We start from the raw sequence: 24,395 nt of genomic DNA, 5'->3' as shown, positions 1-24,395 counted from the left end.
TGGACTGATCTATTGGGTTGATCTATTAGTGATCTACTGATCTATTGGACTGGTCTATCGAGATCTATTAGATTGATTTATTGGTGATGCATTGGACGGATCTATTGTGATCTATCGGACTGATCTATAAGACTGGTCAATCGGACTGATCTATTAGATTGATCTATTGTGATCTATTAGATTGATCTATTGTGATCTATTAGATTGATCTATTGTGATCTATTAGATTGATCTATTGTGATCTATTAGATTGATCTATTGTGATCTATTAGATTGATCTATTGTGATCTATTAGATTGATCTATTGTGATCTATTAGATTGATCTATTGTGATCTATTAGATTGATCTATTGTGATCTATTAGATTGATCTATTGTGATCTATTAGATTGATCTATTGTGATCTATTGGATTGATCTATTGTGATCTATTGGATTGATCTATTGTGATCTATTGGATTGATCTATTGGACTGATTTATTGTGATCCATTGGACCGATCTATTGGACTGGCGTATTGTGATCTATTGGATTGATCTATATGTGATCTATCGGACTGGTCCATCCGACTGGTCTATTGGATTGATCTATCGGACAGGTCTATTGGTGATCTATCGGTTTGGTCTATCTGTGATCTATCGGACTGATCTATTGGATGGATCTATTGTGATCTATTAGATTGATCTATCGTGATCTATTGGATTGATCTATTGGGCTAATCTATTGGACTGGCCTATTGTGATCTATTGGACTGGTCTATTGGACTGATCTATTAGACTAATCTATTGGAAGACCATGGTGCTTGCCTACGGAGCTGTGAGGGGAACGGCACCTCAGTACCTCCAGGATCTGATCAGGCCCTACACCCAAACAAGGGCACTGCGTTCATCCACCTCTGGCCTGCTCGCCTCCCTACCACTAAGGAAGTACAGCTCCCGCTCAGCCCAGTCAAAACTGTTCGCTGCTCTGGCCCCCCAATGGTGGAACAAACTCCCTCACGACGCCAGGACAGCGGAGTCAATCACCACCTTCAAGAGACACCTGAAACCCCACCTCTTTAAGGAATACCTAGGATAGGATAAGTAATCCCTCTCACCCCCCCCCCTTTAAGATTTAGATGCACTATTGTAAAGTGACTGTTCCACTGGATGTCATAAGGTGAATGCACCAATTTGTAAGTCGCTCTGGATAAGAGCGTCTGCTAAATGACTTAAATGTAATGTTAAATGATTGGACTAATCTATTGGATTGATTTATTGTGATCGATTGGACTGGTCTATTAGGGATCTATTGGACAGATCCATCGGACTGGCCTATTGGATGGATCTATTGTGATCTATTGGATTGATCTATTGTAATCTATTGGATTGATCTATTGTAATCTATTGGATTGATCTATTGTAATCTATTGGATTGATCTATTGGACTGGCCTATTGGATTGATCTATTGTAATCTATTGGATTGATCTATTGTAATCTATTGGATTGATCTATTGTAATCTATTGGATTGATCTATTGGACTGGCCTATTGTGATCTATTGGATTGATGTATTGTGATCTATTGGACTGGTCTATTGGATTGATTTATTGAGATCTATTGGATTGATCTCTCGGACTGATCTATTGTGATCTATTGGACTGATCTATCGTATGGATCTATTGGAGTGATCTACCGTATGGATCTATTCGAGATCTATTGGAGTGATCGATCGTATGGATCTATTGGACTGGTCTATCGGACTGGTCTATTTGAGTTTACTTTGAACTACTCACTGCTGAACAATTCAAGATGGGATAAGTTGAGTTACTTTAATAAAAGCAAGGAATCTTTTTACTCATAATATAATGTACATAGTTCTTAAAACAAAAAGACAAATGACAAACATAGGTAAGCATTAGATACAATATTTAGCATCCAATATACTATACTAAAGCCCCTTACAGCTGGCTAGGTCTTCCAGTTGTATCTTATGTGTTTCTGGGGGGTCGTTCTGCGGCTGGCACCATCCATTCCGACAGAGCGACATGGGGACGACCCCATAGACATAAGTCAACATCAACGGGACGCCCACCCCTACAAGAGGACAGGAAGAGACAGGATGAGAGACTGACTGAGACTGACTGAGGTACCTGTATTTCCTCGTCAGTAAATGTCACCCTGAGGAAAATCACCCGGCACATTTTAACAGATAAATGAATGCTAGAAGAGTGTTTCCTGGTATGATAAAACAGACACCTTGGTCTCAACAGGACTTCCTGTCAAAATGAAAAGGTTAAATAAATGAAATACCATAGTATGATTAACAATACACGAGAACAACTAACTAACTAAGGTAGCCTAGTGGTTAGAGTGTAGAGGTGGTAGGGTAGCCTAGTGGTTAGAGTGTAGAGGTGGCAGGGTAGCCTAGTGGTTAGAGTGTAGAGGCGGCAGGGTAGCCTAGTGGTTATAGTGTAGAGGCGGTAGGGTAGCCTAGTGGTTAGAGTGTAGAGGCGGCAGGGTAGCCTAGTGGTTAGAGTGTAGAGGCGGCAGGGTAGCCTAGTGGTTATAGTGTAGAGGCGGTAGGGTAGCCTAGTGGTTAGAGTGTAGAGGCGGCAGGGTAGCCTAGTGGTTAGAGTGTAGAGGCGGCAGGGTAGCCTAGTGGTTAGAGTGTAGAGGCGGCAGGGTAGCCTAGTGGTTAGAGTGTAGAGGCGGCAGGGTAGCCTAGTGGTTAGAGTGTAGAGGCGGCAGGGTAGCCTAGTGGTTAGAGTGTAGAGGCGGCAGGGTAGCCTAGTGGTTAGAGTGTAGAGGCGGCAGGGTAGCCTAGTGGTTAGAGTGTAGAGGGGGCAGGGTAGCCTAGTGGTTAGAGTGTAGAGGCGGCAGGGTAGCCTAGTGGTTATAGTGTAGAGGGGGCAGGGTAGCCTAGTGGTTAGAGTGTAGAGGCGGCAGGGTAGCCTAGTGGTTAGAGTGTAGAGGCGGCAGGGTAGCCTAGTGGTTAGAGTGTAGAGGCGGCAGGGTAGCCTAGTGGTTAGAGTGTAGAGGCGGCAGGGTAGCCTAGTGGTTAGGTGTAGAGGCGGCAGGGTAGCCTAGTGGTTAGAGTGTAGAGGCGGCAGGGTAGCCTAGTGGTTAGAGTGTAGAGGCGGCAGGGTAGCCTAGTGGTTAGAGTGTAGAGGGGCAGGGTAGCCTAGTGGTTAGAGTGTAGAGGCGGCAGGGTAGCCTAGTGGTTAGAGTGTAGAGGCGGCAGGGTAGCCTAGTGGTTAGAGTGTAGAGGGGGCAGGGTAGCCTAGTGGTTAGAGTGTAGAGGCGGCAGGGTAGCCTAGTGGTTAGAGTGTAGAGGAGGCAGGGTAGCCTAGTGGTTAGAGTGTAGAGGAGGCAGGGTAGCCTAGTGGTTAGAGTGTAGAGGCGGCAGGGTAGCCTAGTGGTTAGAGTGTAGAGGAGGCAGGGTAGCCTAGTGGTTAGAGTGTAGAGGCGGCAGGGTAGCCTAGTGGTTAGAGTGTAGAGGAGGCAGGGTAGCCTAGTGGTTAGAGTGTAGAGGGGACAGGGTAGCCTAGTGGTTAGAGTGTAGAGGAGGCAGGGTAGCCTAGTGGTTAGAGTGTAGAGGGGACAGGGTAGCCTAGTGGTTAGAGTGAAGGGGCGAGAACAACTAAGAGTACGCAGAGATTTATATTTATTTATTCAACCTTTATTTAACTAGGCAAGACAGTTAAGAAAAAAAATCTTATTTACAATGACGGTCTAGTGGGGAACAGTGGGTTAAACTACCTTGTTCAGGGACAGAACGATGGATTGTTACCTTGTCAGCCCGGGGATTCGATCTAGCAACCTTTTGGTTACTGGCCCAACGCTCTGACCACTATGCTACCTGACGCCCCAAGACATCTATCTTCACCCATATCTCTCTCTCCCACAGATGACTGGGTTAACGTAACAAAAATGGAAACAGGACTGACATTGCAAGCTAGTCTTTCTCTTCCTCCTCCCAGTACATCTAACCTAGTATCAACTTTACATCAGGTTAAAAAAGGCTTCCTGTAAAACATGAAACCCAGTCAGAAATGTCGGTGAGACCAGGAGAAAGATGAAAAGGGAGAGAGAAAGAGGGACGGAGAGAGAGAGAGAGAGAGAGAGAGACACACGGAGGAGAAAGAGGGAAAGAGAGAGAGGGATGAGGAGACAGAGAAGGAGAGAGAGAAAGAGGGAAGGAGGAGAGAGAGAGAAGGAGAGAGACCTGTTGCCACGAGAAAAGGGCAACCAGTGAAGAACAAACACCATTGTAAATACAACCCATATTTATGCTTATTTATTCTATCTTGTGTCCTTTAACTATTTGTACATTGTATATATATATATATATATCTATAATATGACATTTGTAATGTCTCTACTGTTTTGAAACTTCTGTATGTGTAATGTTTACTGTTCATTTTTGTTGTTTTTCATTTTATATATTCACTTTGTATGTTGTCTACCTCACTTGCTTTGGCAATGTTAACACATGTTTCCCATGTCAATAAAGCCCTTGAATTGAATTGAGAGAGAGAGAGAGAGAGAGAAAGAGAGAGAGAGAGAGAGAGAGAGAAAGAGAGAGAGAGAGAAAGAGAGAGAGAGAGAAAGAGAGAGAGAGAGAAAGAGAAAGAGAGAAAGAGAGAGAGAGAGAGAGAGAGAGAAAGAGAGAGAGAGAGAAAGAGAGAGAGAGAGAAAGAGAGAGAGAGAAAGAGAGAGAAAGAGAGAAAGAGAAAGAAAGAAAGAGAAAGAGAGAAAGAGAAAGAGAGAAAGAGAAAGAGAGAGAGAAAGAGAGAGAGAAAGAGAGAGAGAGAGAGAGAGAGAGAGAGAGAGAGAGAGAGAAAGATCGAGAGAAAGAGGGACGGGGGAGACCGAGAGAAGGAGAGACAAGGAGGAAAAAGAGGGAAAGAGAGAGAGAAAGAGGGAAGGAGGAGAGAGAGAGGAGTGAGAGAGACAAGGAGGAAAAAGAAGGAAAGAGAGAGAGAAAGAGGGACGGGGGAGAGAGAGAGAAGGAGAAAGAGGAAGAGAGACAAGGAGGAGAAAGAGGGATATAAAAAAAGAGGGGTCAAAGCTGAAGCCCACAAGAACAGACAAGTCCTTTCAGATGGAGAGATGAATGGATGGAGAGGGGGATGTGTGTGTAGGAAGAGGGAGAGGCTAATGTGCTGAGTCCCAGCCTTCAGTTCAACAGTGTGGTGATGGTAGTGACACTTCAGAGGCGGCAGGGTCAGGCAGGGCACACATGCACAAACCAGGGAGGCTGCAGTAAGCTCACATGCCCCAGGCTTCTGGCAGAGAAAGACCTGGGTTCAAATAGTATTTGCAATTCATTTGATTGAGCATGCCTGTAGTGCCAGATGGGTGGCGTTTGCACTTTTGGGACTATTGCATGTCAAAGATTCACCAGGCACAGGTTAAGGATTTGAAAGAAACCTAAATACTATTTGAACCCAGGCTTCTGCCAGAGACAGACTTGTTATGAAATTACAAGTCATCAAAGAGAGTAAGGAGTAAGGTCTATTCCAGGTCTACTCCAGGTCTATTCCAAGACTATTCCAGGTCTATTCCAGTACTATTCCAAGGATATTCCAGTACTATTCCAGGTCTATTCCAGGTCTATTCCAGGTCTATTCCAGGTCTATTCCAAGGCTACTCCAGGTCTACTCCAGGTCTACTCCAGGTCTACTCCAGGTCTACTCCAGGTCTACTCCAGGTCTACTCCAGGTCTACTCCAAGGCTATTCCAGGTCTATTTCAGGTTTACTCCAAGGCTATTCCAGGTTTATTCCAAGGCTATTCCAGGGCTATTCAAGGTTTATTCCAAGGCTATTCCAGGGCTATTCAAGGTCTATTCCAAGGCTATTCCAGGTTTATTCCAAGGCTATTCCAGGTCTATTCCAGGTCTACTCCAGGTCTACTCCAGGGCTATTCCAGGTCTATTCCAGGTCTACTCCAAGGCTATTCCAGGTTTATTCCAAGGCTATTCCAAGGCTATTCCAGGTCTACTCCAAGGCTATTCCAGGTCTACTCCAAGGCTATTCCAGGTCTACTCCAAGGCTATCCCAGGTCTACTCCAAGGCTATTCCAAAGCTATTCTAAGGAAATTCCAGGGCTATTCTGTGTGTGTGTGTTTCTTGTGCTCGTCAGCTCTTTTCTCAGATTGAGAGGAGAACCATATGAGGACATAGCCAGTTGACCAATGGAGTGTGTGTGTGTGTGTGTGCTCGGGCCTCTCTCTGGTAGAGTCAAACTTATGGCTTTGGACCAGGAAGCATCTCAATTCAATTCAAGGGGCTTTATTGGCATGGGAAACATATGTTAACATTGCCAAAGCAAGTAATGTTGATAATACACAAAAGTGAAAAAAAATCTCTCTCACAGAAAGACATATTCGATCTTCACCCATCTCTGACCCAGTAAGACATCAATGTCCTCTGAGTCCCAAATGGCACCCTATGTAGTGCACTACTTTGGACCAGGACTCATATGGAATAGGGTGCCATTTGGGATTACTTCTATTACTGCTTTATTGCTATTCCACTGTCCAGGAAGTAGTTTTTCCCAAAGGACTGCATGTACCATTCTAACACCACAGTGTGATAAGTAACACTATTAAACAGATGATTGACTTTAACTGCAAATATTATCTCATAGCAACGATTAACATATTCCCTAACCAGAAACCGTGGATTGATGGCAGCATTCGCGTGAAACTGAAAGCGCGAACCACTGCTTTTAAATCAGGGCAAGGTGACTGGTAACATGACCGAATACAAACAGTGCAGCTATTCCCTCCGCAAGGCTATCAAACAAGCTAAGCGTCAGTACAGAGACAAAGTAGAATCTCAATTCAACGGCTCAGACACAAGACGCATGTGGCAGGGTCTACAGTCAATCACGGACTACAAGAAGAAACCCAGCCCAGTCACGGACCAGGATGTCTTGCTCCCAGGCAGACTAAATAACTTTTTTGCCCGCTTTGAGGACAATACAGTGCCACTGACACGGCCTGCAACGAAAACATGCGGACTCTCCTTCACTGCAGCCGAGGTGAGTAAGACATTTAAACGTGTTAACCCTCACAAGGCTGCAGGCCCAGACGGCATCCCCAGCCGCGCCCTCAGAGCATGCGCAGACCAGCTGGCCGGTGTGTTTACGGACATATTCAATCAATCCCTATACCAGTCTGCTGTTCCCACATGCTTCAAGAGGGCCACCATTGTTCCTGTTCCCAAGAAAGCTAAGGTAACTGAGCTAAATGACTACCGCCCTGCCCCGTAGCACTCACCTCCGTCATCATGAAGTGCTTTGAGAGACTAGTCAAGGACCATATCACCTCCACCCTACCTGACACCCTAGACCCACTCCAATTTGCTTACCGCCCACTCTAGAGTGTAGAGGCGGTTAGAGTCTAACCACTAGGCTACCCTGCTGCCTCTCCACTCTAACCACTAGGCTACCCTGCCGCCTCTCCACTCTAACCACTAGGCTACCCTGCCGCCTCTCCACTCTAACCACTAGGCTACCCTGCCGCCTCTACACTCTAACCACTAGGCTACCCTGCCGCCCCTGAATATAGTACACGACATGATGAAACGTTGAAGCTAAGTTGCAAGCTACTTTCGTAGCAAAGCGTTGTAGAACGAGTGTCTTGTGAAACACAGTCCAGACACTGGCTCTTGATTTCTTGCCATAACGGATTTGACTGAAAAAGCTCCAGCTATCAACAAGCTACGCTAGCTAGCTGCTGTCAGCTAGATAGGACAGCTAGCTGCAGCTATCACCAAGCTACGCTAGCTAGCTGCTGTCAGCTAGATATCGTGAAATCATTGGCCACTTTAATAAATTGATCACTAGTCACATTAATAATGCCTCTTTAATAATGTTTACATATCTTGCATTACTCATCTAATGTGTATATACTGTATTTTATACCATCTATTACATCTTGCCTACACTCCTCCTCCATCGCTCATCCATATATTTATATGTATATATTCTTATTCCATTCCTTTACTTAGATTTGTTAGTTGCTGTGGAATTGTTAGATTACTTGTAAGGTATTGCTGCACTGTCGGAACTAGAAGCACAAAGCATTTCGCTACACCCGCATTAACATCTGCAAACCATGTGTATGTGACAAATACATTTAGATTTGATTTTGATTTGATAGCTGCAGCTGGCTAGCCTATCACAAAGCTATGCTAGCTAGCTGTTGTCAGCTTGGCAAAACACAAGGTCAGCACAAGGTTAAGCCAACATAGTACCGAATGAGCTGACAATCTTGAGATGGCAAGTCTGTCAGGAGGGGAGAAGTCCTCAACTTCAAAACTTAGTTTTTCTCCATACCACAGCTAGCTTAAATGATCTTGCTGTACTCACGACTGGGACTGTTTGTTGTGATTGAATGGCAAATATAAAGCCAAGAAACACCCACTTCAAACCACAACCTCAAGACAACTGTCATTTGCCTTCAGTCGTGTCCGCTAGCATTTATTAATGAGTATTCATGAAAAACAAGGCCAAATCAGGAAGTGCAAGTCGCCCTGTAAATTCCGGCCTAACTCTTACGTTTTAGTGGACAAGATGGAGAGGTGTTCTTGTTGTTTGTGTTATTTTTGTTTGTGTTCTAGTTGTTTGTCGCTGTCCTTACCCACAGTGACAGCAGCTATGACAGGCGCCACGAACACGGACATCATGACGCCGCTGGCCACCGTTAGGTAATGTTTACTACCTGAGATATTGTTCTTCTTACAGCGTCCGTGGACCTGGGGGGGGAGAAGAACTCATGATGTCAAAATGGCTGACATGATCATATATGGCATCATTAGTATTTTAATTTTTTTACAATTTCAATTCAGAATAAATGGTTGAATTGTTGTATTTGTGTCACCTATAGCTTTATTAAAATATCACTAGAGAGCAGAAAACGAGCAGACATGAGACTTTACAGTGAGCGGATATTCTTTTTCTCTCTGTATAAGACAAGGTCCTATATTTCAGCACATGTAGCTGGGTTAGGGGCTAGGGTTAAGGGTTAATATGTCCTCCTATCTTTCGGCCCATGTAGATGGGTTAAGGTTAGGGTTCAACGTGTCATCGTACCTTGCGGCCCATGTAGATGGGTTAAGGTTAGGGGTCAACGTGTCCTCGTACCTTGCGGCCCATGTAGATGGGTTAAGGTTAGGGGTCAACGTGTCCTCGTACCTTGCGGCCCATGTAGATGGGTTAAGGTTAGGGGTCAACGTGTCCTCGTACCTTGCGGCCCATGTAGATGGGTTAAGGTTAGGGGTCAATGTGTCCTCGTACCTTGCGGCCCATGTAGATGGGTTAAGGTTAGGGGTCAACGTGTCCTCGTACCTTGCGGCCCATGTAGATGGGTTAAGGTTAGGGGTCAACGTGCCCTCGTACCTTGCGGCCCATGTAGATGGGTTAAGGTTAGGGGCCAACGTGTCCTCATGTAGATGGGTTAAGGTATGTGTCCTCGTACCTTGCGGCCCATGTAGATGGGTTAAGGTTAGGGGCCAACGTGTCCTCGTACCTTGCGGCCCATGTAGATGGGTTAAGGTTAGGGGCCAACGTGTCCTCGTACCTTGCGGCCCATGTAGATGGGTTAAGGTTAGGGGCCAACGTGTCCTCGTACCTTGCGGCCCATGTAGATGGGAATGCCCACTATGATGACGGGGATGGCGATGCCAGCGATGAGAGAGATGATTACTGGGGCGCCGAGCAGCATGCCCACCTGCCACAGCACCTTCCGGGTCTGAGACCACGGCTTCTTCCCCCAGAACGTACAACCTGAGGGACTGCAGGAAGAGGACGAGAGACAGGAAGAGGAGCTTAGAGGACGGACTAGAATGTACAACCTGAGGGACTGCAGGAAGAGGATGAGAGACAGGAAGAGGAGCTTAGAGGACGGACTAGAATGTACAACCTGAGGGACTGCAATGCATTCGTGAGATTATGTTCCATATACAGTACCTTCAGAAAGTATTTACACCCTTCAACTTTTTCCACATTTTGTTGTTGTTACAGCCTGAATTTAAAATGGATGACATTGAGTTGTTGTGTCACCGGAGTACACACAATAGCCCATAATGTCAAAGTGGAATTATGGTTTTCCAAAATTTGACAAATTAAGTCTTTAAAATCCCATAAGCTTTGTCAGTCTGACCTAAATGGACATGATAGTACCTTTGAGTTGAGCCTGTTAAGTCTGTCTCTTTGGTTACATTTCTCTTTATGTATCTGTGTCCCGTCTGCCTGTGTCCCATGTGATAGAATAGGGTCCATAGTCAAAGGGAATCTATATACAACAGCTGATAACCGTTAGTAACAGTGTCTATAGCTACCTGAGGTAGTGGTAACCGTTAGTAACAGTGTCTATAGCTACCTGAGGTAGTGGTAACCGTTAGTAACAGTGTCTATAGCTACCCGAGGTAGTGGTAACCGTTAGTAACAGTGTCTATAGCTACCCGAGGTAGTGGTAACCGTTAGTAACAGTGTCTATAGCTACCTGATGTAGTGGTAACCGTTAGTAACAGTGTCTATAGCTACCTGAGGTAGTGGTAACCGTTAGTAACCGTGTCTATAGCTACCTGAGGTAGTGGTAACCGTTAGTAACAGTGTCTATAGCTACCTGAGGTAGTGGTAACCGTTAGTAACAGTGTCTATAGCTACCCGAGGTAGTGGTAACCGTTTGTAACAGTGTCTATAGCTACCTGAGGTAGTGGTAATCGTTAGTAACCGTGTCTATAGCTACCTGAAGTAGTGATAACCGTTAGTAACAGTGTCTATAGCTACCTGAGGTAATGGTGACCGCTAGTAACAGTGTCTATAGCTACCTGAGGTAGTGGTAACCGCTAGTAACAGTGTCTATAGCTACCTGAGGTAGCGGTAACTAGGGCTGTTGCGGTGACCGTATTACCGCCACACCAGCAGTCATGAGTCATGACTAGGGCTGTGGAGGTCATGAAATTTCGTCAGCCGGTGATTGTCAAACAAATAACTGTCTGTCTCACGGGCAATTGACCGTTAATTAACATAAACACATTTAGTAACTCCTGGCTTCCACACACAGTCTACACGCTATTTAAAAAAAAATCTTCACAATGAATCCATGATTTATTTTAGACAGGTCCTCGGATGGGGCCACAGTGTCTCCTGTCCCCTCCTGTCTCAGCCTCCAGTATTTATGCTGCAGTAGTTTGTGTCGGGGGGCTAGGGTCAGTTTGTTATATCTGGAGTACTTCTCCTGTCCTATTCGGTGTCCTGTGTGAATCTAAGTGTGCGTTCTCTAATTCTCTCCTTCTTTCTTTCTCTCTCTCGGAGGACCTGAGCCCTTGGACCATGCCTCAGGACTACCTGACATGATGACTCCTTGCTGTCCCCAGTCCACCTGGCCATGCTCCTGCACCAGTTTCAACTGGCCTGGGCCCTAGGACCATGTCCCAGGACTACCTGACATGATGACTCCTTGCTGTCCCAGTCCACCTGACTGTGCTGCTGCTCCAGTTTCAACTGTTCTGCCTTACTATTATTCGACCATGCTGGTCATTTATGAACATTTGAACATCTTGGCCATGTTCTGTTATAATCTCCACCCGGCACAGCCAGAAGAGGACGGGCCACCCCACATATGCTCTCTCTAATTCTCTCTTTCTTTCTCTCTCTCGGAGGACTTGAGCCCTAGGACCATGCCCCAGGACTACCTGACATGATGACTCCTTGCTGTCCCCAGTCCACCTGGCCATGCTGCTGCACCAGTTTCAACTGACCTGAGCCCTAGGACCATGTCCCAGGACTACCTGACATGATGACTCCTTGCTGTCCCCAGTCCACCTGGCCATGCTGCTGCACCAGTTTCAACTGGCCTGGGCCCTAGGACCATGTCCCAGGACTACCTGACATGATGACTCCTTGCTGTCCCCAGTCCACCTGACTGTGCTGCTGCTCCAGTTTCAACTGTTCTGCCTTACTATTATTCGACCATGCTGGTCATTTATGAACATTTGAACATCTTGGCCATGTTCTGTTATAATCTCCACCCGGCACAGCCAGAAGAGGACGGGCCACCCCACATATGCTCTCTCTAATTCTCTCTTTCTTTCTCTCTCTCGGAGGACCTGAGCCCTAGGACCATGCCCCAGGACTACCTGACATGATGACTCCTTGCTGTCCCCGGTCCACCTGACTGTGCTGCTGCTCCAGTTTAAACTGTTCTGCCTTGTTATTATTTGACCATGCTGGTCATTTATGAACATTTGAACATCTTGGCCATGTTCTGTTATAATCTCCACCCGGCACAGCCAGAAGAGGACTGGCCACCCCACCTGGTTCCTCTCTAGGTTTCTTCCTAGGTTTTGGCCTTTCTAGGGAGTTTTTCCTAGCCACCGTGCTTCTACACCTGCATTGCTTGTTGTTTGGGGTTTTAGGCTGGGTTTCTGTACAGCACTTTGAGATATCAGCTAATGTACGAAGGGCTTTATAAATAAAAATTATTTTATTTGATTTAAAGAAACATGATAGGAAGAAAATGTAGTCTATTTCAGAAGAACAGAATAACATAGTCTGAGTTGTCCTCATGTTAGGCCCTGTCCTCATGTTAGGTCCTGTCCTCATGTTAGGCCCTGTCCTCATGTTAGGCCCTGTCCTCATGTTAGGCCCTGTCCTCATGTTAGGCCCTGTCCTCATGTTAGGCCCTGTCCTCATGTTAGGCCCTGTCCTCATGTTAGGCCCTGTCCTCATGTTAGGCCCTGTCCTCATGTTAGGCCCTGTCCTCATGTTAGGCCCTGTCCTCATGTTAGGCCCTGTCCTCATGTTAGGCCCTGTCCTCATGTTAGGCCCTGTCCTCATGTTAGGTCCTGTCCTCATGTTAGGTCCTGTCCTCATGTTAGGTCCTGTCCTCATGTTAGGTCCTGATCTGGCTGTGCCATATGGCTGTGGGCTACACTAGTCAAATCAAATCAAAATCAAATCAAATCAAAATTTATATAGCCCTTCGTACATCAGCTGATATCTCAAAGTGCTGTACAGAAACCCAGCCTAAAACCCCAAACAGCAAACAATGCAGGTGTAAAAGCACGGTGGCTAGGAAAAACTCCCTAGAAAGGCCAAACCTAGGAAGAAACCTAGAGAGGAACCGGGCTATGTGGGGTGGCCAGTCCTCTTCTGGCTGTGCCGGGTAGAGATTATAACAGAACATGACCAAGATGTTCAAATGTTCATAAATGACCAGCATGGTCAAATAATAATAAGGCAGAACAGTTGAAACTGGAGCAGCAGCACAGTCAGGTGGACTGGGGACAGCAAGGAGCCATCATGTCAGGTAGTCCTGGGGCACAGTCCTAGGGCTCAGGTCAGTTGAAACTGGAGCAGGAGCATGGCCAGGTGGACTGGGGACAGCAAGGAGTCCTCATGTCAGGTAGTCCTGGGACATGGTCCTAGGGCCCAGGCCAGTTGAAACTGGAGCAGCAGCATGGCCAGGTGGACTGGGGACAGCAAGGAGTCATCATGTCAGGTAGTCCTGGGGCATGGTCCTAGGGCTCAGGTCCTCCGAGAGAGAGAAAGAAAGAGAGAAGGAGAGAATTAGAGAACGCACACTTAGATTCACACAGGACACCGAATAGGACAGGAGAAGTACTCCAGATAAACAAACTGACCCTAGCCCCCCGACACATAAACTACTGCAGCATAAATACTGGAAATTATTATCTCGATAACAGCATTTTCGGTAGTTAAATGCAACAAAACATTATTTGTAAAAAGCAATCTATTAATATACTATATAATATACTATAATTTGTTTTCACTAGTTCATTTAGTTGTCCTCATGTTAGGTCCTGATCTGGCTGTGCCATATGGCTGTGGGCTACACTAGTTCATTTAGTTGTCCTTATGTTAGGCCCTGATCTGGCTGTGGGCTACACTAGTTCATTTAGTTGTCCTTATGTTAGGTCCTGATCTGGCTGTGCCATATGGCTGTGGGCTACACTAGTTCATTTAGTTGTCCTTATGTTAGGCCCTGATCTGGCTGTGGGCTACACTAGTTCATTTAGTTGTCCTTATGTTAGGTCCTGATCTGGCTGTGCCATATGGCTGTGGGCTACACTAGTTCATTTAGTTGTCCTTATGTTAGGCCCTGATCTGGCTGTGGGCTACACTAGTTCATTTAGTTGTCCTCATGTTAGGTCCTGATCTGGCTGTGCCATATGGCTGTGGGCTACACTAGTTCATTTAGCAGACAAGATTGGCTTATAATTCCGTGGCGTTATTTTATATTATTTTATAGTATGAAGAAAACAATTGATCAAAGCTAAAAAAAATATATATATAAATATTTTCTCCAAACGATTTGAGGGAGGGCTCGCATGTGGCTATTCTGTGTTGATCGCTAAATAAAGAAATACAGTTGAGGTTTAAATGCAGCTGGTGGCCACACATACACTTAGGTTGGAGTCATTAAAACTCGTTTTTCAACCACTTCACAAATGTCTTGTTAACAAACTACAGTTTTGGCAAGTCGGTTAGGACATCTACCTTGTGCATGACACAAGTAATTTTTCCTACAATTGTTTACACAGAGATTATTTCACTTATAATTCACTGTATCACAATTCCAGTGGGTTAGAAGTTTACATACACTAAGTTGACTGTGCCTTTAAACAGCTTACAAAATTACAGAAAATGATGACTTTAGAAGCTTCTGGTAGGCTAATTAACATCATTTGAGTCAATTGGATGTGTTCCTGTGGATGTATTTCAAAGCTTACCTTCAAACTCAGTGCCTCTTTGCTTGACATCATTGGAAACTCAAAAGAAATCAGCCAAGACCTCAGAACAAAATATTGTAGACCTCCACAAGTCTGGTTCATCCTTGGGAGCAAGGTACCACATTCATCTGTACAAACAATAGTACGCAAGTATAAACACCATGGGACAACGCAGCTGTCATATCGCTCAGGAAGGAGACACGTTCTGTCTCCCAGCGATGAACGTACTTTGGTGTGAAAAGTGAAAATCAATCCCAGAACATTAGCAAAGGACCTTGTGAAGATCACGGAGGAAACCGGTACAAAAGTATCTATATCCACAGTAAAACGAGTCCTATATTGACACAACCTGAAAGGCCGTTCAGCAAGGAAGAAGCTACTGCTCCAAAACCACCATAAAAAAGCCAGACTACAGTTTGCAACTGCACATGGGGACAAAGATCATACTTTTTGTAGAAATGTCCTCTGGAAACATTCCCTTTTGCATCCCGGAGTGCTGCGTTGTGCCCTGCTGCGCAATCTGAAGCGTCTCTCCGTTAGTCACGTGATCGGGTCTTTCTCGCAGGCTACAAGTGAAGACAGACACATCAGGGATGCCACTCTGCGCGTTCTTATCCAATTCCGAGGTGCATATTGAAGATATTGGAAGGGACTGTCCACATTTACTTTGTCAGCCAATAAGATGAGTAGGACTAACGTAAAGCAAAAGCCCTAGCCTATGTCAATCTACTATCGTACAAAAAGTCGACCTATTCCATTCTGTGCGAGAAATAAATACTACAAACATAGTCTGGGACAGTTGTGGGATGCGATAGATCCCAAATTAATACAACCACTAGCATCAAATAAGAACGTTTAGCTTTTAATGTTGATAAACTGTTAGGTTATTTCTTCACATTGTAAGAGGTGGCAATGCGCACGTGGTAGTAGGCTATAATTTGATTTGATTTGATTTGATTTATAAGCACGAATGTTCCATTAGCGGAAAACATAATTGAGAGTGGCTAAGCTACATGAGGTAGTGGTCACCGTTAGTAACAGTGACTAAGCTACATGAGGTAGTGGTAACAGTTAGTAACAGTGGCTAATCTACATGAGGTAGTGGTCACCGTTAGTAACAGTGACTAAGCTACATGAGGTAGTGGTAACAGTTAGTAACAGTGGCTAAGCTACATGAGGTAGTGGTAACAGTTAGTAACAGTGGCTAAGCTACATGAGGTAGTGGTAACAGTTAGTAACAGTGGCTAAGCTACATGAGGTAGTGGTAACAGTAACAGTGGCTAAGCTACATGAGGTAGTGGTCACCGTTAGTAACAGTGGCTAAGCTACATGAGGTAGTGGTAACAGTTAGTAACAGTGGCTAAGCTACATGAGGTAGTGGTAACAGTTAGTAACAGTGGCTAAGCTACATGAGGTAGTGGTAACAGTAACAGTGGCTAAGCTACATGAGGTAGTGGTCACCGTTAGTAACAGTGGCTAAGCTACTTGAGGTAGTGGTCACCGTTAGTAACAGTGGCTAAGCTACATGAGGTAGTGGTAACAGTTAGTAACAGTGGCTAAGCTACATGAGGTAGTGGTAACAGTTAGTAACAGTGACTAAGCTACATGAGGTAGTGGTCACTGTTAGTAACAGTGGCTAAGCTACATGAGGTAGTGGTAACAGTTAGTAACAGTGGCTAAGCTACATGAGGTAGTGGTCACAGTGGCTAAGCTACATAGTAACAGTGGCTAAGCTACATGAGGTAGTGGTCACTAAGTTAGTAACAATGGCTAAGCTACATAAGGTAGTGGTCACCGTTAGTAACAGTGGCTAAGCTACATGAGGTAGTGGTCACCGTTAGTAACAGTGGCTAAGCTACATGAGGTAGTGGTAACAGTTAGTAACAGTGGCTAAGCTACATGAGGTAGTGGTCACCGTTAGTAACAGTGGCTAAGCTACATGAGGTAGTGGTCACCGTTAGTAACAGTGGCTAAGCTACATGAGGTAGTGGTCACCGTTAGTAACAGTGGCTAAGCTACATGAGGTAGTGGTAACAGTAACAGTGGCTAAGCTACATGAGGTAGTGGTCACCGTTAGTAACAGTGGCTAAGCTACATGAGGTAGTGGTCACCGTTAGTAACAGTGGCTAAGCTACATGAGGTAGTGGTAACAGTTAGTAACAGTGGCTAAGCTACATGAGGTAGTGGTAACAGTTAGTAACAGTGGCTAAGCTACTTGAGGTAGTGGTCACCGTTAGTAACAGTGGCTAAGCTACTTGAGGTAGTGGTCACCGTTAGTAACAGTGGCTAAGCTACATGAGGTAGTGGTCACCGTTAGTAACAATGGCTAAGCTACATAAGGTAGTGGTCACCGTTAGTAACAGTGGCTAAGCTACATGAGGTAGTGGTCACCGTTAGTAACAGTGGCTAAGCTACATGAGGTAGTGGTAACAGTAACAGTGGCTAAGCTACATGAGGTAGTGGTCACCATTAGTAACAGTGGCTAAGCTACATGAGGTAGTGGTAACAGTAACAGTGGCTAAGCTACATGAGGTAGTGGTCACCGTTAGTAACAGTGGCTAAGCTACATGAGGTAGTGGTCACCGTTAGTAACAGTGGCTAAGCTACATGAGGTAGTGGTAACAGTTAGTAACAGTGGCTAAGCTACATGAGGTAGTGGTAACAGTTAGTAACAGTGGCTAAGCTACTTGAGGTAGTGGTCACCGTTAGTAACAGTGGCTAAGCTACATGAGGTAGTGGTCACCGTTAGTAACAGTGGCTAAGCTACATGAGGTAGTGGTCACCGTTAGTAACAGTGGCTAGTGGTAACAGTTAGTAACAGTGGCTACTTGAGGTAGTGGTCACCATTAGTAACAGTGGCTAAGCTACATGAGGTAGTGGTAACAGTAACAGTGGCTAAGCTACTTGAGGTAGTGGTCACCGTTAGTAACAGTGGCTAAGCTACATGAGGTAGTGGTAACAGTTAGTAACAGTGGCTAAGCTACTTGAGGTAGTGGTCACCGTTAGTAACAGTGGCTAAGCTACATGAGGTAGTGGTCACCGTTAGTAACAGTGGCTAAGCTACTTGAGGTAGTGGTCACCGTTAGTAACAGTGGCTAAGCTACATGAGGTAGTGGTAACCGTTAGTAACAGTGGCTAAGCTACTTGAGGTAGTGGTCACCGTTAGTAACAGTGGCTAAGCTACATGAGGTAGTGGTAACCGTTAGTAACAGTGGCTAAGCTACATGAGGTAGTGGTCACCGTTAGTAACAGTGGCTAAGCTACATGAGGTTGTGGTCACCGTTAGTAACAGTGGCTAAGCTACATGAGGTAGTGGTCACCGTTAGTAACAGTGGCTAAGCTACATGAGGTAGTGGTAACAGTTAGTAACAGTGGCTAAGCTACATGAGGTAGTGGTAACAGTTAGTAACAGTGGCTAAGCTACATGAGGTAGTGGTCACCGTTAGTAACAGTGACTAAGCTACATGAGGTAGTGGTCACCGTTAGTAACAGTGACTAAGCTACATGAGGTAGTGGTAACAGTTAGTAACAGTGGCTAAGCTACATGAGGTAGTGGTAACAGTTAGTAACAGTGGCTAAGCTACATGGGGTAGTGGTAACAGTTAGTAACAGTGACTAAGCTACATGAGGTAGTGGTCACTGTTAGTAACAGTGGCTAAGCTACATGAGGTAGTGGTCACCGTTAGTAACAGTGGCTAAGCTACATGAGGTAGTGGTCACCGTTAGTAACAGTGACTAAGCTACATGAGGTAGTGGTCACCGTTAGTAACAGTGACTAAGCTACATGAGGTAGTGGTCACCGTTAGTAACAGTGACTAAGCTACATGAGGTAGTGGTCACCGTTAGTAACAGTGACTAAGCTACATGAGGTAGTGGTCACCGTTAGTAACAGTGGCTAAGCTACATGAGGTAGTGGTCACCGTTAGTAACAGTGGCTATAGCTACCTGAGGTAGTGCACATCGGTGATCTCTTGCATACACAGCCAGCAGAACTGACAGGCGCACACGGTACAGTTCATCCGGTTGCAGCTGCCATCGTTGGTCTTCATGATGTAGGCCCCACAACGAGGACACGCCTTGATCTCCTCCGACTCTGGAAGGAGACACACAGGTGTGAGACAGAGAGACATGGAAGGACAGACAACTACGGCAGTACGTAAAGAAGAAGAAGACTATGTATGTACTACGACTAGCTACATACAGGATGTCTGACTACCATGTGTGTGTAAGGTACTATGACTGACTACATACTGTATGTCTGAACAGTCTGAACAGCAGGAAGAGTCTGAACAGCCTCAACAGTAGAACAAATCTGAACAGTGTAACCTATAGGAACAGTCTAACCTATAGCTGTTCCTATAGGAACAGTGTAACCTATAGGAACAGTGTAACCTATAGGAACAGTGTAACCTATAGGAACAGTGTAACCTATAGGAACAATCTGAACAGTCGGAACAGCAGGAACAGTATGAACAATAGGAAGTGCATTAAAAATAGGGAAAGTAGAAACAGTCTGAACAGCAGGAACAGTCTGAACAGTCTGGACAGCAGGAACAGTCTGAACAGCAGGAACAGTCTGAACAGCAGGAACAGTCTGAACAGCAGGAACAGTCTGAACAGCAGGAACAGTCTGAACAGCAGGAACAGTCTGAACAGCAGGAACAGTCTGAACAGCAGGAACAGTCTGAACAGCAGGAACAGTCTGAACAGCAGGAACAGTCTGAACAGCAGGAACAGTCTGAACAGCAGGAACAGTCTGAACAGCAGGAACAGTCTGAACAGCAGGAACAGTCTGAACAGCAGGAACAGTCTGAACAGCAGGAACAGTCTGAACAGCAGGAACAGTCTGAACAGCAGGAACAGTCTGAACAGCAGGAACAGTCTGAACAGCAGGAACAGTCTGAACAGCAGGAACAGTCTGAACAGCAGGAACAGTCTGAACAGCAGGAACAGTCTGAACAGCAGGAACAGTCTGAACAGCAGGAACAGTCTGAACAGCAGGAACAGTCTGAACAGCAGGAACAGTCTGAACAGCAGGAACAGTCTGAACAGCAGGAACAGTCTGAACAGCAGGAACAGTAGGAACAGTCTGAACAGTAGGAACAGTCTGAACAGCAGGAACAGTCTGAACAGCAGGAACAGTCTGAACAGCAGGAACAGTCTGAACAGCAGGAACAGTCTGAACAGCAGGAACAGTCTGAACAGCAGGAACAGTCTGAACAGCAGAAGCAGAACAAACAATCTGAACAATTTGTAAGTCGCTCTGGATAAGAGCGTCTGCTAAATGACTTAAATGTAAATGTAAATGAACAGTAACAGTCTGAACAGCAGGAACAGTCTGAACAGCAGGAACAGTCTGAACAGCAGGAACAGTCTGAACAGCAGGAACAGTCTGAACAGCAGGAACAGTCTGAACAGTCTAAGCAGAACAAACAATCTGAACAGCAACAACAGTCTGAACAGCAACAACAGTCTGAACAGCAGGAACAGTCTGAACAGCAGGAACAGTCTGAACAGCAGGAACAGTCTGAACAGCAGGAACAGTAGGAAGCGTCTGAACAGTCTGAATATTATGGGTGTATCCCTGTCAGACTACCTTCTCCGTACAATGTGCTGTATCATGACTAGTACGTGAGCAGTATGTACTACCCTCTATGTACAAAAGTATGTGGACGCACTTCAAATTAGAGGATTCGGCAATTTCAGACAAACACATTGCTGACAGGTGTATAAAACACAGCCATGCAATCTCCATAGACAAACATTGGCAGTAGACTGGCCTAACTGAAGAGCTCAGTGACTTTCAATGTGGCACTGCCATAGGATGCCATCTTTCCAACAAGTCAGTTTGGCAAATTGCTGCCCTGCTAGAGCTGCCCCGGTCAACAGTAAGTGCTGCTATTGTGAAGTGGAAATGTCTAGGAGCAACAACGGCTCAGCCGGGAAGTGGTAGGCCACACAAGCTCACAGAACGGCACCAGTGAGTGCTGAAGCGAGCAGCGCGTAAAAATCGTCTGTCCTCGGTTGCAACACTCACTACCGAGTTCCAAACTGCCTCTGGAAGCAACGTCAGCACTTCGTCAGGAACTCCATGAAATGGGTTTCCATGGCCGAGCAGCCGCAAACAAGCCTAAGATCACCATGCGCAATGCCAAGCGTCGGCAGGAGTGGTGTATTGGACTCTGGAGCAGTGAAAATGCATTCTCTGGAGTTTTGAATCACTCTTCCCCATTTGGCAGTCCGACAGACAAATCTGGGTTTGGCGGATGCCAGGAGAACGCTACCTGCCCCAATGCTGGACTAGACAATCTGGACCCTCTCTTTCTAAAATAATAGCAGAAATTGTTGCAACCCCTATTACGAGCCTATTCAACCTCTCTTTTTTATCGTCTGAAATCCCCAAAGATTGGAAAGCTGCCGCGGTCATCCCCCTCTTCAAAGGGGGAGACACTCTAGACCCAAACTATTATAGACCTATATCCATCCTGCCCTGCCTTTCTAAAATATTTGAAAGTCAAGTTAAAAAACAGATCATCGAACATTTCGAATCCCACCGTACCTTCTCCACTATGCAATCTGGTTTCCGAGCTGGTCGTGGGTGCACCTCAGCCACGCTTAGAATTGTCAACGTATTCTAAGCAGTCTTCATCAACCTGGCCAAGGCTTTCGACTCTGTCAATCACCGCATTCTTATCAGCAGACTAGCTGAAGCTTTGGCTTCTCGAATGACTGCCTCGCCTGGTTCACCAACTACTTCTCAGACAGAGTTCAGTGTGTCAAATTGGAGGGCCTGTTGTCCGGACCTCTGGCAGTCTCTATGGGGGTTCCACAGGGTTCAATTCTCGGGCCGACTCCCTTCTCTGTATATATCAATGATGTCGCTCTTGCTGCTGGTGATTCTTTGATCCACCTCTACGCAGACGACACCATTCTGTATACATCTGGCCCTTCTTTGGACACTGTGCTAACAAAATGCTTACTAGCTTTTAAATGCTAGTAAAATAAGTGCATGCTCTTCAACAGATTGCTGCCCGCACTATCCCGCCCGACTAGCATCACTACTCTGGACGGTTCTGACCTAGAATACGTGGACAACTACAAATACCTAGGTGTTTGGTTAGACTGTAAAAACTCTCCTTCCAGACTCACATTAACCATCTCCAATCCAAAATTAAATCTAGAATCGGCTTCCTATTTCTCAAGAAAGCCTCCTTCACTCACTGACTATCCTATCGATCCTTGACTTCGGCGATGTCATCTACAAATTAGCCCTCAACCCTCTACTCAGCAAACTGGATGTAGTCTATCACAGTACCATCCGTTTATCACCAAAGCCCCATATACTACCCACCACTGTGACCTGTATGCTCTCGTTGGCTGGCCCTCGCTACATATCCGTCGCCAAACCAACTGGCTCCAGGTCATCTATAAGTAAAGCCCTGCCTTTTCACAGCTCACTGGTCACCATAGCAACACCCACCCGTAGCACACGCTCCAGCAGGTATACTGAACTAGTCATCCCCAAAGCCAACACTTCCTTTGGCCACCTTTCCTTCCAGTTCTCTGCCGCCAATGACTGGAACGAATTGCAAAAATCTCTGATGCTGGAGACTCATATTGCCGTCTAATTTTGAGAATCAGCTGTCAGAGCAGCTTACCGATCACTATACCTGTAGATAGCCAATCTGTAAATAGCACACCCAACTACCTCAGCCCCATATTATTACTTAACCTCCTGCACCCCAGTATCTGCACATCTATCACTCCAGTATTAATGCTAAATTGTAATTATTTTCGCCTACATTTACATTTAAGTCATTTAGCCTCTTGGGCCTATTTATAATATATAATAATATATAATATATATATAATATAATATATGCCATTTAGCAGACGCTTTTATCCAAAGCGACTTACAGTCATGTGTGCATACATTCTACGTATGGGTGGTCCCGGGAATCGAACCCACTACCCTGGCGTTACAAGCGCCATGCTCTACCAACTGAGCTATTGCCTACCTCCCTACTCTTCTACATTTGCACACTGTACATCGATTTTTCTATTTTTCTTTTATTTTGTGTTATTGACTGTACATTTGTTTATGTGTAACTCTGTGTTGTTGTTTGTCGCAATGCTTTGCTTTATCTTGGCCAGGTCGCAGTTGTAAATGAGAGCTTGTTCTCAACTGGCCTACCTGGTTATATATATATCTTTTTTAAATGCATAGTGTCACTGTAAAGTTTGGTGGATGAGGCTAGTCCCCTAAGTTCCATTGAAGGGAAATCTTAACACGACAGCATACAATTACATTGTAGACGATTCTGTGCTTCCAACTTTGTGGCAACAGTTTGGGGAAGGCCCATTCCTGTTTCAGCATGACAATGCCCCCATGCACAAAGCGAGGTCCATACAGAAATGGTTTGTCGAGATCAGTGTGGTAGAACTTGACTGGCCTGCACAGAGCCCTAACCTCAACCCCTTCGAAAACCTTTGGAAAAAATTGGAACGCAGACTGCGAGCCAGGCTTAATCGCCCAAAATCAGTGCCTGATCTCACTAATGCTCTTGTGGCAGAACGGAAGCAAATCCCTGCAGCAATGTTCCAACATCTAGTGGAAAGCCTTCCCAGAAGAGTGGAGGCTGTTATAGCAGCAATGTTCCAACATCTAGTGGAAAGCCTTCCCAGAAGAGTGGAGGCTGTTTATAGCAGCTATGTCCTCAACATCTAGTGGAAAGCCTTCCCAGAAGAGTGGAGGCTGTTATAGCAGCAATGTTCCAACATCTAGTGGAAAGCCTTCCCAGAAGAGTGGAGGCTGTTTATAGCAGCAATGTTCCAACATCTAGTGGAAAGCCTTCCCAGAAGAGTGGAGGCTGTTATAGCAGCAATGTTCCAACATCTAGTGGAAAGCCTTCCCAGAAGAGCGGAGGCTGTTTATAGCAGCAATGTTCCAACATCTAGTGGAAAGCCTTCCCAGAAGAGTGGAGGCTGTTATAGCAGCAATGTTCCAACATCTAGTGGAAAGCCTTCCCAGAAGAGTGGAGGCTGTTTATAGCAGCAATGTTCCAACATCTAGTGGAATGCCTTCCCAGAAGAGTGGAGGCTGTTATAGCAGCAATGTTCCAACATCTAGTGGAAAGCCTTCCCAGAAGAGTGGAGGCTGTTATAGCAGCAATGTTCCAACATCTAGTGGAAAGCCTTCCCAGAAGAGTGGAGGCTGTTATAGCATCAAAGGGGGACCAACTCCATATTAATGCCCATGGAATGAGATATTTGATGAGTAGGTGTCCACATACTTTTGGCCATGTACTGTATGTATAGGACTAAGTACATGTAAATATACTATCTGTGTCCCTGTGTCTCCCCAACCTCCTCCAGGCTCCTCGTTGAAGACGTATAGTGTGGAGGCATCATTTCCCCCGGAAGTGTGGCGTGCTCGCTGGCGTCGAGCCTGGTCACACGTCTGGTCGGGGTGCCACAGCTGCCGACAGTGGTAGCAGAACTCTGTGTCGCAGCCCTCACGCCCGCAGCTTAGCTTAGGACACTCAGCACAGCCATACGCTATCACTGCAAAGCTGGAGACAGAGAGGAGAACAGAAGAGATCATTTAAGACAGTATATTACCACTGCCTTGCTGAGGAGACACAGAG

At 45.6% G+C, this 24,395-nt stretch overlaps 1 protein-coding gene across 5 annotated transcripts in view; it reads right to left on the bottom strand.

Moving 5' to 3' along the window:
• Positions 1 to 24,395, bottom strand: part of si:ch211-278j3.3 (E3 ubiquitin-protein ligase RNF19A) — a 210,066-nt gene that overhangs the window by 5,819 nt on the left and 179,852 nt on the right. For all 5 annotated transcript variants that reach the window (XM_046299100.1, XM_046299098.1, XM_046299102.1 and 2 more), the window contains exons 4-8: positions 24,115 to 24,320; positions 18,694 to 18,841; positions 9,621 to 9,783; positions 8,631 to 8,745; positions 1,941 to 2,072 (exon numbers count right to left, since the gene is read on the bottom strand). In XM_046299100.1, the coding sequence (XP_046155056.1) occupies positions 1,941 to 2,072; positions 8,631 to 8,745; positions 9,621 to 9,783; positions 18,694 to 18,841; positions 24,115 to 24,320 (764 nt within the window). The remainder of the gene's footprint in view (positions 1 to 1,940; positions 2,073 to 8,630; positions 8,746 to 9,620; positions 9,784 to 18,693; positions 18,842 to 24,114; positions 24,321 to 24,395) is intronic.

The sequence above is a fragment of the Oncorhynchus gorbuscha genome, linkage group LG14, assembly GCF_021184085.1.
Source record: "Oncorhynchus gorbuscha isolate QuinsamMale2020 ecotype Even-year linkage group LG14, OgorEven_v1.0, whole genome shotgun sequence".
Lineage (NCBI taxonomy): Eukaryota > Metazoa > Chordata > Actinopteri > Salmoniformes > Salmonidae > Oncorhynchus > Oncorhynchus gorbuscha.
This window is presented reverse-complemented; position numbering and strand designations above follow the sequence as displayed.